Source organism: Diabrotica undecimpunctata, chromosome 1 (genome assembly GCF_040954645.1).
Source record: "Diabrotica undecimpunctata isolate CICGRU chromosome 1, icDiaUnde3, whole genome shotgun sequence".
Lineage (NCBI taxonomy): Eukaryota > Metazoa > Arthropoda > Insecta > Coleoptera > Chrysomelidae > Diabrotica > Diabrotica undecimpunctata.
This window is the reverse complement of record NC_092803.1, coordinates 122,700,672-122,718,734: the sequence shown is the minus strand read 5'-3', so window position 1 is coordinate 122,718,734 and position 18,063 is coordinate 122,700,672. Positions and strand designations below refer to the sequence as shown.

Below are 18,063 nucleotides of genomic sequence, written 5' to 3'. Positions count from 1 at the left end.
AAAAAATTACTTATACCTTTTTTTGTTCCCTTATTAATGCTCCTAAATTCAGTTTCTCTATCTTGTTGTAGCTGTTCTTTTTTCTCCTTGCTGTCCATTAATCTTTCGGCTAGTTCAAAAGCAACCTCGGCTTTCTGCCCCTCGTTTAATGCTTTATAGCACACAGCCATCTTCCAGTAAGCTTCGGCTTTAAACACATTCGGAAGATGTTCTTTTACAGCTTGTTGAATATCATTTAAAGCTAATGAATACTCTTTCATGACCATTAATACTTTAGATCTTCCCCATAGGGCAAGAGATAACGATAGACCTGAGTCGAAACTGTTGCATTGGCCTAAAATATTATTATTATTATCTATAAAGAAAAAACAATAAAATACAAGAAAAAATAATGAAAATTCAAATATCCAGCATTTATTTTTAAACGCAAAAAATTGTAAACAAGGATGTAATTAACAATAAGATAAAAAAAAGTTCAACATCATCTTTAAATGGATAACCATAATTGATAAAAATCTTAAATATGATGGGTTAATATAAGAACCTACTGGCCTACTGCCATAAATAAAGTGCCTGATTTAGTGGACTTCGGACCAAGTACCTTAAGTCTAAATTCCTGCTTTGATCTCTCCCCAGATTATTCTCCAATACCTCTGATATTTCTTTTTCTTTTTCTTGATTCCTCCTAATATGCAAAATGCCTGTTCGATTTTCGGAATCTTCTCCTTTTTTGTATATCCATGTATTAACTGGATCTATTTAGTACTGTCTTCGAATGTTTTCACTTCTTTCTCCATCATATAAAGTTTTGACAATTATCCTTCTTATTATTATTTTTTTAATGGTAATACCTTATTTTTATATAATATCGAACACGACGCATCTTTTTGTATATGATTGTCATATTTTTTCTTATGTCGCTTATTTTACTCATATCTAAACGTAATTTATAGAAATATAATCAGGACTAAATAAACCTACAAAACTATTAAAATAAATGCTGAAATTGCAAACCATTTGCTTCTTGACAATATGCAAGACGATGTTGAAACTCTTGAAAAACAATATTAAGGGTATTAGCATTAATTAAATTAATTTCGGTCCTAAATCTCTCTTTAAGTTCATCAATATTATTAGGTCTATTAATGTAAACTTTAGACTTAAGGTGTCCTCATAAGAAAAAATTTAGTGGGAGCAGATCAGGAGATCTAACTGGCCACTCTAAAAATCTTCGTCTGTCAATGCGGTGGCGCTTCATCTTGCTGGCACCATAGCGAATTGTCCGGTAGCTGAGGATTTTGATGATCAGGGTATATCTCTCGCTGACTGGTCCAGTTCACTCAAAAACCATCAGAGACTACATCGGAAATCGAAAAGTAAGATCTATGAAACCATTATTAGATCCATGGTATGTTATGGATGTCAGACAGGGGCGATGACAGAAAATACAAGAATAAAATTAGAAGTTTTCGGGAGAAAAATTCCAAGGAAGGTCTTTAGACCGATCACCGAAAATTAGTTATGGAGATCTAGATATTAAAATCATGAAGTTTACTAACTATGTTAAAAACACTTACCTCAAAATTCGTTAGACTCCAGAAACATCGATTGTCTAGTCAGGTAGTGGAGATAGATGATAAGAGATTACCGAAAAGAAGTATTATAGACAGTAAAATGCAGGGCAAATGACAAAAAAGAAAGCCACGTAAATGATCGGAGAGTAAAGTGGCAGGGATTGAAAGTTAAGATTGCTATTTAAAAAAATATATCTTGGAAATATTTCCCAAAATATTGTTTAATATATACATCAAACATCATGCATTTAATATGGTAATGAAATAAGCCTGGTTATCGGGCTGAGTTTGTGTAACAATAATATTACCTAGATTATTTGTGAAGATTAATATGTAATATAATATATTATACTGATTCATCTTTAAGATATGCAGTTCTCACTCTTTTTAAGGGAAAAATTCACTCATTCCAGATATCTACATTATCAAAAAATTGAGTTCTGGGGGACGCTTTCCATTTTATCAAGCACTAGGCTGGATGGAGTAGATATCTATAAATTTTTGGACACATTTATCTTTACTAATATTGATGATATTCTCTAGAAGGCTTTTTGGAATAAAAGCAGTAGTTAAGAGAATTATAGCTAATGTTTGGACACTTTCCATTATCATAATCTCCTTATTTTTATTTAAAAATCTGTATACCCTTCGATCTTCGCATATGTGTATGCCCTTTAATGCATGACTTTTTTAATTTAACAAAAAAATTATTATATGTATTTACTTTGTCTTTATTGCTAAAAAATAACAAAAAAATTTTTTTTTAGTTCCGTCAATATTAAAAAATTCTAAATTTTTTAATAGTTTTAATTTAAAAATAAAAAATTTTTCTAGAGGAGTAAAGCTCGATAAAAAATCCCCACTATCACGGTGAAAGGCATCGTGCCAAAGATATGAGAGATGCGAGGGTTAGAGCATCACAAACGATCCCTTCGGGATACCTGGCGACCTCCCGAAGTAACTTAGCCTTAGCGCGGTAAGGGCGCACTGCCGCGCCGGACATATAGCACGTCCCCACGCGTGGGAACTGCATGGACTTTACACATAAAAAGAAGGACAGAAAAGACAATGACGAACACAAGCAAACGAACAAGGAAGAAATGAAGATGAATGAATACGAGAATGGGGTAGAACAGCCGCAAGACGGCAGATTGAGCGAAGCGGAAGAACAAAAGAAATTCGAAGAAGAGATGCTGAACTGGCATAAGAGTCAGCCGAAGATGAATAGGTCAGGTCCTCCAAAACATTCAACGTTGGTGGGAGAGGACATTTTAAGAGCAATGAACAAAAAAGACAAAGGGAAAGAAGAAAATTCAGGAGGGGAGGAATCATCAATAGAAATCACAGATGTGGTGGACATAGAGGAAGAAGAAAAAAATGAAGAGCAAGGAACCACAAACTGGCAGAACTTGGAGGAAAGCATCCTGACAGCCTCGCTGTTCGACGATGATGACCAAGAAGAGATAAAAGAAAAGAAAAAGAGGAAAAGAGACAGTTTTGAGATAAATAAAAAACTCAAGAAAGAAAAGAAAGAAGAAAGAGAAAGCGAGAGATACCAAGAGGAGACGGAATGCGAAAGAATACAGAGGAAACTAAAAGAAGTAATGGATATCCTAAATGGAAAAGGACCCATCGAGGGGGAACAAAAAGCCAAAACAAGCAAACTAATAGGAGAAATTAACACAATTCAGATTAAGACCAGCCAAAGTAAAAAAAAACGGCAAAAGGGGAGGACGAAGAAACTAAGTGTGAGCAATGTAAAATAAAACTATTGCAAGAAAGGCAAAGAAAAGAAACAGAAAAAATAATAAGCGCTTTAAAAAAAGGGGGAGATATAAATAGCTTCAATCAAATACAAAAAAAGAAATGGGAAGAAAAAGTATTTGAAAAGACAAAATGGGAACAGGTGAGCTTACAGGAGACGATCACTAAAAAAGAATGCCTTATAATAACTAAAAAGGATATAAAAGACGGGGGGTAGAAGACGTGATACGTACTCTCAGGGAGGAAGTTCATGAACTAATAGAGGTCTGCGAAGAAGGAAATGTAGAATATATAAAAAACGGGAACGAAAGTTCCATAGCCAGCCAGAGAAGGGAATGGTACACATATGTGGCCAAACCAAAAAAACAAGGTATGTACGAAATGGCCGAGAAGGCCATCAAACGGGTAAGGGAAAGGAAAGAGCCACCTGAAACAATAAGGGTGGTTATCAATAATGAGATAAATAAAGATGAGGTACGGAAAGCCCTGGAGTTTGTAGGCCGGGCAGAAAACATCGTATGGGAAATCCAAGTAAGAGGTAAAGAAATGGATAAAGGAGTAAAGAACGAGCAAGAGGAAGCCCTCCTAATCAAAACAGGGGGCAAATCGTACACGGAAGTACTGAAACAAATGAACCAAAAAATTAACATCGGAAAGATAGGGGTTAAAGTAGATAGACTAAAAAAACAGAAGGGGGGGATATCCTAGTAAAACTAAAGGGCAAAGGGGCCGCAGAGAAATTACGAAAAGAAATGGATACAAGGATGACAGGGTTAAATATGGCAATCCGACGCAAAGAATGTTTTTTTAACATAACAGGTTTGGATCCAGGGGTGACGGAGGAACGACTCCAAAGTGCCATAAAAATGTACACAGGAATACCGAAAAAAGAAATAGATATTAAGACGCTAAGAACTAATAAACATGGGGAGCAGGTGGCGACCGTAGCCGTACGCCCCTCAACAGCTGAAGAATTGAGGAGATACAGCTCCATAATTATAGGCTGGGTATCATGTCCTATCAGTGAAAGATATACCCCAACAAGGTGCTACAAGTGCCTTCACTATGGCCACAGCACATATGAGTGCAAAGGTGAGAGCAGGGCAGCGTGCTGCTACAACTGCTTAAAATCAGGGCACACAGCAGTGCAGTGCGACAGCACTTCATACTGCCTCACCTGTAACGAGGAAGGCCATAGAATGGATAGGATGCAGTGCCCAGCCTATAGAAGGTGAGTGTATGGCAGGGGAGGAGACAGGGAACCCCCAAAGGGTGGGTAAATGTAAAAAGGAAAACGAAAAAGCGAGAGATGGCTCCCTGGAGAACGCGAGTGGGCCCCTATATAGCCCACCGGCGGGACAGGAAGCCATCTCTCTCAGCTTTTCATGGATAAAGGCATCCAAGTACTACAACATTATATCCCCGTTATTCACTAAATGCTATCTATTATATTTACATATTTATATACTTTATTTATTTAAAAATTTTATATATACACACATTTCTTATTTTATTTATATATTTTATCTATCTTATTTTATTTATACATATTATATTTATAAACTTTTTATTTATACACTAATTTTATCTATACTTATTTATTTTTTTATCCTAGTCTATAAGAATTTTAATTTTAATATAAGACGCGAATCCACTGCGGAAGCGACCTCAGGGAACTGAACCATAATGAACCCCAAAGATCAACCTGGTATAAGGATTTTGCAGGTGAACGTAGGCAGGGCGCGCCGAGCGCACGACCTCATCTACGCAAAAGCCTGCAAGCTAAATATAGATCTACTCATCGTACCCGAACCTAACAAAAAGATAACGACAGGCGGTGGGTGGATACAAGACGAGGGGAAAAATGTAGCGGTGCTCATTAAAAATAGGGATGTCGGAGTGCAGAGCATTGTCAGGGGAGGAAATCATTTACTCATTAGGTTGAGGGATTTCAGCCTCCTGGCATGCTATGTATCTCCAAACATCTCTATGATGAGATACGAAACAATCGTTAATGAAATAATGGGTGCCGCTAGAAACGAAAAAAAAATACTGATCGCCGGGGACATAAATGCGAAGTCCAGACAATGGGGTTCCCCCATAAACGACAAAAAGGGGGAACTCTGGAATGAATGGATAGCCCAGGCTGGCCTCCAAGTGCTGAACAACAATAAGCCAACCTTCGTACGGGGGGCCAGCCAATCACACATTGACATCACATTCGCGAGCGAAGGGCTATCCAGGAAGGTGTACGGGTGGGATGTACTCGACGATCAGCTCTTCACCTACCACCAATATATACAATTTGAGGTAAAGGTTAAAGGGGGGGTAAAGCGGTCGATAGGTACAGCAAAATCATATTTCAACAAAAACAAGTACCTATCGGAGGTCAGAAAAATAAATGAAGATGAGATTTCTGACCTCGGCCAACTTCGAACAGCTCTACAAAATGCGGCAAAATTGGCTACCGAGAAGAAGAAACATGGAAAAAAATCCCCCTACTGGTGGACAGATGAGATAGAAGATCTACGGGAGAGATGCCTCAGAGCTCGAAGGAATTATACGAGAAGCCAGGGCAACCTCGAGCTTAAAGATACATACAAGGATTTGAAGAAAAGATTAAATAATACAATAAAAAAAGAGAAAAAAGAAAAGTGGCAGACCCTGATAAAAGCACTCGACGAGGATATATGGGGTGATGCAATACAAAATCACAATGAAGACCTTAAAGATAATGGCCCCATATAGACTCGACGAAGACCAGCGGATGAGATCAGCTGAACTCCTCTTTCCCACCAAGGACATGCCAGATTTCACCAAGGTTTTCCCAACCATGATAGAAGAGTTCACAGAAGAAGAGGTGAAAACCGCTGGTCAGGATACGAAGACAGGGAAAGCTCCCGGCCCTAACGGGCTGCCACCAGAGGCAATAAAGATAATAGCAACTGAGAAACCAGGTTTGATCAGAAGAATATTTAATGATCTACTGCAGAAACAAGAGTTTCCCAAGGACTTCAAGGAGGCGAACTTGGTTCTACTCCTAAAGCCCGGGAAACCCCCTGATTCACCGACCTCTTATCGGCCAATATGCCTCCTGGACTGCCTTGGTAAGTTCTACGAAAGACTTATCAAGAAGAGGTTGGAAGGCATGTTGGAAGATGAGAGAGTCTTATCCAACCAACAGTACGGATTTAGGAAAGGCAGATCGACAATCGACGCCGCGACCTGGATAAAAAACGCGGCCAAATCAAGCAAGAAAAGATGGGTGGTTCTTGTTCTGTTGGACATAAAAAATGCTTTTAATTCAGCAAACTGGGGCCTCATAGTAGACCGAGTAGTCGAAAGCGGGGCTCCGGAATATATGTCCAATATAATAAAGGACTACCTTTCGGAACGATCCGTATGCATATCCAAGAAGAAAAAGAAACAAATGACCGCAGGAGTACCCCAGGGGTCAGTCCTGGGACCCTTACTCTGGAACATGTTATACAATGGGGTACTAGAAATTCACAAGCAGAGACAAGGAGTCAAAGCGATAGCATACGCAGACGATCTAGCCCTATTGGTTGAGGATGATAAGAATTGGGGCATAACAGAAAAGGTAAATAAAGCAATAAACACGACCGCGGCGTGGATCGAGAAGAACGACTTAAAATTAGCAGTAGACAAAACAGAGATAATAATTCTAAGAGGACCAAGGAAAAGGGATGACTTGGGTTTCAAATATCAAGGCTCCGAAATAAGACCCCAAAGGACAGTCAAGTATCTCGGTATTACTTTCGACGACCGACTTACCTTTGGGCAGCACATACAAGAAGCATGTCGAAAGGCGGAAGGGAGGACCTCAGCATTGAACAAATTATTGCCAAACATAGGGGGGCCCGGATCTCAGAAGAGATCAGTTATGTTACAATCAATATTATCGATCATCTTATACGGGGCCCCCGTGTGGCACGAGGTTCTCCAGATGAAGAAATATAAGGACATGCTCTTTAGGGCTCAAAGGAAACCTCTGATCAGGGTGTGCAGCGCGTACACAACTGTATCTACCATTGCCTTACAGGTAGTGGCTGGTTCTGTACCCGTGCACATCCTGGCAAGGGAAAGAGCTCGAATGTATCAGAGGGGCAGCGGGGCGGTTGGTTTAGGGCCACAAGAAAGAGCCAGAAGCTTGGAGATGTGGAAGAGGGAATGGGCAACCGAAGTCGAAAAGGCGGCCTGGACGAGGTCCTTGGTCCCGGATGTAGTGAGGTGGTACGGGTGTCGGCATCGGCGCGTCAACTACTACTTCACGCAGTTTCTGACAGGGCACGGATCGTTTCGGAAATACACCCACAGAATCGGTAGGTCCAGAGACGATCTATGTCCTGAGTGTGGAGTGGTGGACGATGCGCATGTTGTTTTCGACTGCCCTGCATACCACACGGGGCGAAACGAACTGCAGCTGAGCCTGGGATCTCCACTAGGCGAGCCTCACGAGCTGATCGATAAAGCCATCGACAGCAAGCACGATTTCGAACTGATCATTGCCTTTGTTACAAAAACCATAAAGCACAAGGAAGAGAAAGAGAGGCGGCTGCAGATGGATTGACCGCTATAGTTATGTACTGTTTTAAAAATGTGTGTTATTTATTTACTTATTTTATTGCATTTTATTTATTCAGGTTACTTTCGTTTTTACTATATCTTATCTATACCAACTTTAGCTGTTGTTTTTATTTTTATTTTATCTACATTACTTTTAACTTATTTTTTTTTATCTATTTTTATTTATTAATTTATTTATTTTATTTCATTGTCGGGGCCGCGGGACATGGGACGGGAAAAGACTTTTTACATCCAATCCCGTCGAATGTCCCGATACCCCGAAATTTAGTGAATGAGGGTATGAATGCGGAACTGAATTGATGAAAGTACGAATGAATGGTGTTACTGTTAATTGCCAACTGGTTCTACTCGTTAGTTTCAATGTGGAAGGGGTGGCAACCAGGCTGTCTCGCCAGAATGAGGATTGAGCAGGACGGTAGCTTCACCGACCAGTCTCGCCCGAGCCTTGTGCTGGTGAGAGAGACCGGGAGGCCGTCAAATCCAGGTAATGCACGCGAAAAGTGCCAGAGGGAAGTTAAGAGTAAGGCTGACGGGCCAGATATGCTCGCTAAGAGCGGTTCCGGGCCCGTCGGTCGGAGAAAGAGGGGGTGGTTTAGTCGGTAGGCAGTCTCGTCACGCGGTGAAGCGTAAGAGATTGAATCCGACACACCTGGGTAAAGGGCTGACACCCGATCCCAGACGGTCTTTTAGAAGATTCCACCTCCAAAAAAAAAAAAAAAAAATATTAAAAAATTCAAAAATCTAATGTTGCAGATGTGCAACATCATGCATTGGGTTGTCACTTTTTTATCAAGTCTCAGTATGGAACTTTTTATAACAGTTATTTTTCTTATTGAAACAAATTCAAACCACATTTTTTACAACACGTCTGCGAATATCCAGTGTAATTTGGAAATTTGCACCGATTCTTCGTAGTCTATATCATCCAGTGGCCAATTTGATCCAGCCGTACATCTTAAGGAGTGACATGCTGAGTTGGTCCTCTTGTTTTTTTAATACCATTTATTTCTTCTACTGAACTGGAAGATGGCCTTCCTCGTTTAATGCCTTGGTGGTTTGTCCAACTAGGCACAGGCATTTTGCTATTTCTGTTCGAAATTGGAAAAATGTGCTATATTTTATTTCTTTATTCTTCTTCTCTTTGCCAATTATTCTATAAAGTATCCAAGCATTAGCCAGTATCATATCAAGAAGATGTTAAATGATAGGGATGTACCATTTCTTACTTTTGGTGCCCACCAAAACTAGACAACAAATTTACCACGCAATTGTCTTTCCATACGATAGAACTTATATCTATATTTTGTAGCTAGCTACAAACTCGACTTATAATGGAAGGGAAAGTGGAAGGAAGAAGAGGTCCAGGAAGAAGAAAATGCTCCTGGTTGAAGAATGTAAGAGATTGGACAGACATGGACACACATTCGATACTAAGAACAGCTCAAGATAGAGAGCAGTTTGCTGTAGTTATAGCCAACCTTCAGTAATGGAGAAGGCACCTTAAGAAGAAGCTACAAACTCATAACTTGTTCCTGGGTCATCTTCTCCATTTCTTTTTCTCTAGGTAATTTGCAACCAGGAACTCTGTTTCGTCTCACTGTTACAAGATCGAAAATTATGTTTTGTTCCAAATACACTAACATATCAAGAGCAGTATTGTAGTTATCGAAGTATATTTGATAATTGAGGTTATTGGGTATAATTCTGGCAAGTCGTGCAACGATATTCGCACATGCTCCTAGATCTGGTTCTGATATATTTCTACGAGCTTTATAATTTGTATGAGCTTGTCCAGAATATATTTTATATTTATATGCAAAACCACTTACACCACACAATAAGAACAGTTTAAATCCCCACTTATAGAGTTTCATAAGTAGAAAGAACATAATTGTTCATCAATTGCCAGTTTCCCTTCACTTACAAGAACAGATGAATATACATTATTTAAATGTTCCACTACTGGTCTAAGTTTATGGATCCTATCATGATTTTAATTAGCTATTTAACGTCATCGCGTTTTTTATAATTTCTAGACCAACGTCACTGTTCCAGTAGAATTGTGTGTTAGAAAGACGGACATTAGATATCATAATAATTATTTCAAAATACTTTTTAAGTTCAGTTTTAGTAAGATGTAAAGGTTTGCTAATATAAATTTGTTGTGCATATAAACATAAATGGTTTATTATATTATCATTAGCCATTTGTAAAAAATTATAAAAAACATTCATATGGGGTACTGATCTCTAGAAATTCGGAAGATTATGACTCAGTACCACGAAAAGCTTTCTGCGCATCAGTCAACAGTAGGTTTTTCTTTTTCCAAATAATGTTCAATGTAGTTGCGTTTGTTATCACATAATTCGGAATTTGGCCTTGTTCGATAATATGTTCATCAAGATTTTCTTCATCTTTGATGGTTTGTTCAAGATTTTCTTCATCTTCCTGTTCTAGTTCTGGTATATATTCTGGGTCATTCAGACTATCTGTATCTGAGAAGTCTAGACCATCGTCACAAATATCGCTCCAATTGTCGACAATATCCTACAATTCTTTTTGGGTTAAATACTTTTTACTTGCCATGACTGAAACTAGTAAGTAATGTGTAAATGATAGATGTAATAAAAGAGAATGTGATAAAAAAATAAGCCCTAAATGCATAGTGTTGTATTTCTGCAACATACAAATTTTAGTACCTACATCATATTTGCTAAATAACAAAATTCGGTATTTCTATGTAATAAAACGTTATCTACTTACCTTATACTACTCTCTGAAATTCATTTCAAACTTTACATAGCACAATAAACAATTGAAATTGCTACTCGAAAGTAATGATTTTTTTTTGAGGTTAATACAACTGCTAAATGTCAACTCGGTTCATTTATTTGTGAAATGCACGTGTTAATATTGTTTAGCAGTAAATGAGCTATGTTGTACGAATATCTTACCATGTTGGTCTGTGGGTACAGTACTATCGTATTATATTTTGTAGTTGTCATTCTTATAATTGTCATTCTCAAACATAATGTCAGAGACATAATAATGATAAAAGATATGGTTGGTTTCGGAAGTTCCAGATTTTTAGCTGTCTCTTGATGAAGTATCTTTGCTACTGAGTCATGTCGTTTCTTATGTTAAGTTGTTTGGCATTCACATACCTGGCAGCCCCCAGTTATGTTAGTTGGTTTCTTTCCTCTGATTATATTAAAAATTAGACACATGTCTAGTCCGAAATGCATACAAATGTCATTTGACAAAGTTTCTCCAGTTTTTAGTAGATCTAAATGCTTTCTGGTGCAAGGCAGTAATTTCAAATCATTCATCTTCTTCTTCTTCTTCGCGTGCCATATCAGAATTATCCGACGTTGGCGATCACCATTGCAAAGGCTACAAATCACACAAATCACTCAAATCACTTTAAATCATTCATACATGACATATTTAAGTTTCGCTACTATATTGGAGTTCGGTAGCTTGATAGACATTTTGCCATATGTAGATATCAAGAACATTCTTCCAATATAAATTAATACATTTTACTCAACTAAAAGTAAAAATAGTTAAACCAATTCAGAATTGTTTATCTTAAAAAACCAGACTCAACTATTAATAGTTTCTGAAAATTTGAACATTGTCTGTACGAATAATACTCGCAAAATTTCTTAAAATCTATAAATGATTGTTATTTTTGTATGATATATATACTTACATTGTATCGTAATTACTCACCAGTTTTTGGAGCTCTAAGAACACTTTGACTGTAAAGCATCAATGCTTTATTCATCTCTCCCTTTTCGAGGGCGGTGTCTGCTTCTAATCGTTTCAATTGAGAAACTGTAGCATCTTTTTTTCTATAGATTTCTTGGACATTAGATAATATACTAATAACTGCATCTTTGGTCTAAAAATAATTAAATTATTATTCTGTAACCATTGTCACGAGATACAAAACTTAGAACGAGTAATCAAAGAATGTGATATGTCTCTGTTCTCAAGGTTGTATCTTCCTGTTTTGTAGCGTCTTAACGCCTTCCGGTAGGGATTGATGAATAGTATCACCTAGCGTCGAAATCCTACCTCTTGTCAAACTAATTCATCATCATCATCATCATCATCAATGGCGCTACAACTCTTCGTGAGTCTTTGCCGCGTTTACTATTGCCTTCTATGTTTGTCGGTCCTGTGCCAGTAATTCCCATTGTCGCACTCCCATTTTCATACTAATTACTCATCAATCATCTAATTACTCAATGTCATACTAATTACTCATACCATTTTCTTATATTTTTTAAATGTACGACCCTATACAGTAATTCCTCGACATACGCTACCCCGACTTACGCGAATCCAGAGTTACACGATTTTCAAATCTTGTTGATTCGTCATCTGAGTACCACACAATCGTTCGATTATCGATTAGATAGAATTACCGCCAACACATTATTGCTCATCCAAAGTACATGTTTTGACTTTTCGCAAGAAATCAGCACATTTATTTTGTATTAGGTATTTCTTATCTACAGTTTTGTCTACGAAGTGGGTGTTTGTTACTTTTATAGCGGGATTTTTATTTTATATCTACTGAAGACTTGAAAGAGGAATGACGTCATCCAAACGAAGTAAAACTGATCCTTCTGTAGCAAATAAGAAAAGAAAAACGTTTTCTTTGGAATGTAAACTTAACGTAATTACAGATTTTGAATCAAAAATAAAATTCTGTGAACTATCAAAGAAGTTTAATCTATCGGAATCAACGGTCAGAACAATTATAAAGAAAAAAAAAATTCTCGAAGTTGTGAAAAGTGCACAATTTTTAAATTCCACCATCGTACGTAAACGTCATGGTATTATCGCCGAAATGGAGACAATGTTAAAATTATGGTGTCATAATGAGGTAAATGTGAAAAAGTGTGCTATTGATCAGAATAGAATATGCTTCCAAGCTAAGCTAATTTTTGAGAGATTGAAAGAGGATACTGAAGAAATCGTTAAGGATGAACAGTTTAAAGCCAGTAAGGGTTGGTTACAGAAAGCGGAGAAGTGGTAAGTGTTAATAAAGAGACTGCGTCTTGTTATCCACAGAAATTAAAAGCCATAATAGATAAATGTGGCTACACCAAACAAACCCTATTCAATATAGATGAGACTGGCCTGTTTTGAAGAACACTAAAAAATTAATCTAAATCTGGCTTGCATGTAATTTTGACGTCTAATTGTAAAGCTTGAGTTAGAGCTTCCCTTTATGAGGATTGGTTTAGTCATCATTTCATACCTGAAGTCGAATGTTATTGTCAATCTTAACAAATTCCATTTAAAGTGATGCTAATTATCGACAACGCTCCAGGTCATCCTCCTCCAACTTTAACTAGTTTTGACCCACGTGTGAAGTTGAATTTTTGCCACCTAATACAACCAGTTTACTTCAGCCGATGGATCAAGGAGTCATTAAAACATTCAAGACTTATTACACCAAACGATCATTTGCACATCTCCATGAAGTTATAAGAAAAAACGATAAGCTCTCTGTTAAAGACTTTTGGAAACAATTCAACGTGTTAGATGCAGTGACAATCATTGAACAATCTTGGAATAGAGTTTCACAAAAAACGTTGAATGGCGTCTGGAAAAGTGTCCTTTTTTTCATCAATGATACTAAAATGGAATTGATGCCAGAGCATGATGGAGTTAGTAATGTTATTAAAGAAGTTGATGATTTCGCCCAGCAAATAAATTTAGAAGTTGATAGTGATGAAGTGATGACGTTGAAGAACTGTTGAATTCTCATAATCAGGAGCTGACAATAGATGACCTCATAGAAATGCACGAGGAAGAACAAGACATTGAAGAGCTTGAGTGTTTGGATCCAGTTCAATCTAAGGATCAAATGCCGATTGAAAACTTGACTGAAGGTCTCAGTTTAATTGAAAAGGGATTAAAAGTTTTAGAAAATATAGATCACAACGAAGAGCGCATTTCTTCTACCAAACAAGCGATAAAAAAATTATTAGCCTGCTATAAATAAATTTTGCGGGAGAAAAAAAATCTTTGAGTCGTCAAACTACTTTGTTAGATTTTATAAAGCCTTCTACATCGAAATAAATTGAATTGCCAATTTTATATTTGTATATCCTAAGATTTTAATAAAAATTTGTTTGTGTAAATTGCTATTTTTTCTTCTCTTCTGGCCCCAATTAAAATAATTTATATACATACATATACGAAATAATTATACTCCGCGAAATCGACTTACGCGATTATCGCTCGGTCCCACCTACCACGTAAGTTCGGGATATTACTGTATTCAACTTTTTCAAAATGTACCTATTTATTCCACTCTTTCACTTTTACTTTTATGAAGCATTCCTATACCTAAACTTAGATATTATTTTCTGAGATTCCGTGTAATAATATAAAAAAAATTCTTATTCAATAAATAAATAATACTTCTCTTATTCAATAAATAATACTTTTGGTAATAAATCAAAACAATATCCAATAAATGTAACATTTTTTAGATTAATTTTACAGCAAGAATATTCTAAGCCAAGAAGTTTTTAGTAAAATTTCTTGGCCATTATTAATAAGTTATAAAAGGCCACTTATATTAGTTAATATCGATAAAACACTAGACTTCGGAAAAAATATTTTTTTAATTTTAAGATTATACTTTTTCGAGATTTCTAATAACTGTTGTGATATGATAGGAAATGATAACTTTACGCCATAGTCTTCAAGGTTTGCCTTTGTCGTTCTAAATGAATAATGATGAAACAGATAAATTATTTACCTCATCGGAAGCATAAATACTCCTTATTCTTTCAGAGTCGGATTTAAGTTTGCCAAAAGTGTTTTGAATCCATGTTTTACCGGCTCGATCTTTGACCAATTCCACAAAATCCATAAAAAATCCTTTAACCTCAGTTTGTAGAGTTCTTTCACTACATTTGGTTCTGTAAGCCATGTCTTCGAATTCAACCATTTTTTCTTATTTCGTTGTGTAGATAATTACACTTTTTAAACCTTTTTTAACCTTATTTTATATAATCCTGACAAAATACTAGTCGCTGGCATCTTGTTATTTTTAGATTTCTGAATCGACTTGTCTAGTAGGAAAGTATTTTTAGCAACTAACATAACTCAGCTTGCAGTATTATAGCTTGAGAAAAATATAATGATTATATTTACGTAGCTCGTTTCGATTTACAAATCGAAAGAAGACAAGAAACGGAAACGTCAAATAATTTGTAAAAGGAATATTTTCAACAAAAAAATATTCGCAAAAATCAGATGCCATAAAAATCAATTTCAAAATAGTATTATGTGTTTTTGTGAATACCGGGCATTAAATGTATATCTAATTCTATGCATAAATAATTCAAATCAGTGATTGTAAAAATATATAATTATATAAATTTTGATGATAAATGATTTTTTATTAGATATTATGTTGTATGTTTGCTATTAGATATGTTATATATCTCCGATATTATTTGTTATTGCATTTACTTATACCGATTTGATATTTTTCTTAACAACTCAATATTTGTGGAAAACAGTCTAAAATAATATTGATATTTTCTACATACCTATCTAAATGTTTTGAATAAACATGTAAAAGTATTTTTTGTCAAGCCAAAAAATATTTGTGCATTTGTGAAATCTTTCAGCATTATTATGTAAGTAGATTATATTCATGATTCTCGTACAGTTAGGTTCTGTCGTGTTCTCAAAAGTATATAGGGATAAAAACTAAAACAGGATTTCATTTCATTACTAAGTAATTAACAAATAAATATATTAGTAGGGGAGACAGAAGCAAAATGTATATACTAATTTTAATTTTTATTATAAAATTTAGTTTCTTTGGAAATTTCCTAAACCTGTCCATTTTTTAATATGTTATAGCCCTTTTTCTTTAACAATATTGCTGTAATAATATTGTTACTAGATAGGCAAATTGTCATTGTATTCCGAGTGTACCAATGAGCCTGTGTTTTTTCTTAAGTTCCCAACACCCTGTGGAATTTTCTAGCATTAGGTTTTCTTAACATTTTTTTATTCATTCGCTTATGTTGGATAATAAAAAAGTTAGGTACTTGAAAAACTACTTAGCCATGTTTTTCATCAATAAATCCTCATTTTCTGTTCAGTTTAATAAAAAAAACCTATGGTGGGCTATGAGAATTTAACAATTTGATAGATTTCAAATTGTTAACAATCAAAAAGTGTCTAGTTTGTTATGAAAATTAGTAGATTTATTATTTAGAGTTTCAATGAAGTCCGTAATTTTTTTTGTTGTTTGGTGGAAACGGAACGCGCTACAAAGAATTGAGTGATGAGTGTGTTCATGCAGTGACCTTATATAGTTGTTACGATGGATAATGACGTGTGATATGACTCAAAACTGTAAACATATTTATTACTAATATCTTTTCTATTCTAGTTATTTCGGCTCTCAGTTGAAAGACCTGTCTACCTGAATTATGATGAGTCACCGCTTCTGATGAGTCACCGCGACTTGAAATTTCCAAAAGCAGGCCGAATAAAACCAGTCTGAGCGACCTTCTGGGCTCTCCGATGGGAAATCGCGGCAATTCTCGAATAACGGAATTTTATATTTAGAGGAATTTTGTTGTAAACAGACAGTTTTTGAACATCGCGTTGGGTTTTAAAATGTAACGCACGTATTATAATAAATTATATAATTATTAGTGTAAGATAAATTAGTAATAAAGACTTTAATAAATTTTTAAGCGTTATAAATAAAACCTTTAATAATAAATAAAAAAAAAACAATAAATTAGATTAATAATAAAAATATAACATTGGTGTTAAGAAGTGGAATATATAAAATAAATTGTGAAAATGACTATGATTTATGAACTCACAGTGACGAATTTAAGAAGACATCTCGAGGATAGAGAATTAGCTTCTACCGGAAAAAAGGCTGAGTTAGTCCAACGACTAAAGAACGCTTTGGAGCAAGATGATTTAGATCCAGAAACTTATATATCTGAAGACAAACATGCTACTGTTATCTCGTCGATTTCGAAACTGGAGAACAAAGTTTCTGGTGATATCGCATCATTAGAGAACAAAGTTTCTGGTGGCATCGCTTCTTTAGAAAACAAAGTTTCTAACGAGATTTCTTCTCTAGAAAGCAAAGTTTCTGCTAATATCTCTTCGGAAATCTCTAAAGTCACTTCTGAGATGTCTGACCTGGACGATAGAATATCTTCGTTAAAAAACCAAATTGCTGCCGATAAGTTGGCATTCGAAGAAAAGATGAAAGAGATGGAAAGGAAGATGGAGGAAACAGGGACAGCAGAGAGAGGATATAAGCCAATTACAGTAGAGACAAAAGAAGACGAGACGAAATGTAAGTTGGAAACACGGCCGAAATTTGAAGGAAGTGGAGGTTCTGTTCATGATAAAGTGCCAACTTTCGCCGGAAAATCATCATGAAACAACTACATGAAACAGTTCGAATCAGCCGCAAGAGCGAATGGATGGTCTGAAAAAAAACGCCGCAAACCTGACTATCGCTCTTCGAGGAGATGCCTTAGATGTGCTTCAGACCATAGCCGTAGAGGAGACAGATGATTTCGAACAACTGAAGAAGAGGTTAATTATGCGATATGACCACGAACATTTGGAGCATGTATATCAGTCGCAGCTTAAAAATCGAAGACAGAAGAAAGATGAGGCCCTTCAAGAATATGAGGTAGATATTGCCAGATTAGTACGATATGCTTATCCAACAGCTCCCGAAGACATTATGGAAAAATTGGCCGTTCAAATGTTTATTGATGGTCTTCGTGATCATGAAATGCAGAGAACACTGCGATTAGCTCGTCACAAGACGCTGGTTGATGTCTTATTCGCCGTCCTCGAATACGAGTCAGCTACGCAGGCCTCTGGCGGGTACAGTAAAGTTAGGACTATAAAAGAGGAAGGAGATGAAGATAAACTTGACCAGCTTGTTAATATGATGAAAAGTATGACATACAAGAAAACGAAGACCATAAGATGCTGGAATTGTAGCGAAATAGGACACGTACGAAGTTCATGTAAGCACCCTAGGTACGACGCAAATCAAGAAACTCACCAC

The 18,063-nt window shown here is 36.2% G+C and overlaps 1 protein-coding gene across 1 annotated transcript in view; it reads right to left on the bottom strand.

The window, feature by feature from the left end:
- The window catches only part of Smyd4-2 (SET and MYND domain containing, class 4, member 2), a 44,020-nt gene extending 28,972 nt beyond the window's left edge, over positions 1-15,048 (bottom strand). Inside the window, exons 1-3 of the mRNA XM_072519359.1 lie at positions 14,740-15,048; positions 11,682-11,853; positions 17-334 (exon numbers count right to left, since the gene is read on the bottom strand). Coding sequence (XP_072375460.1) covers positions 17-334; positions 11,682-11,853; positions 14,740-14,931 — 682 coding nt within the window. The 5' untranslated portion in view covers positions 14,932-15,048. The remainder of the gene's footprint in view (positions 1-16; positions 335-11,681; positions 11,854-14,739) is intronic.
- Positions 15,049-18,063: the final 3,015 nt, after the last annotated feature.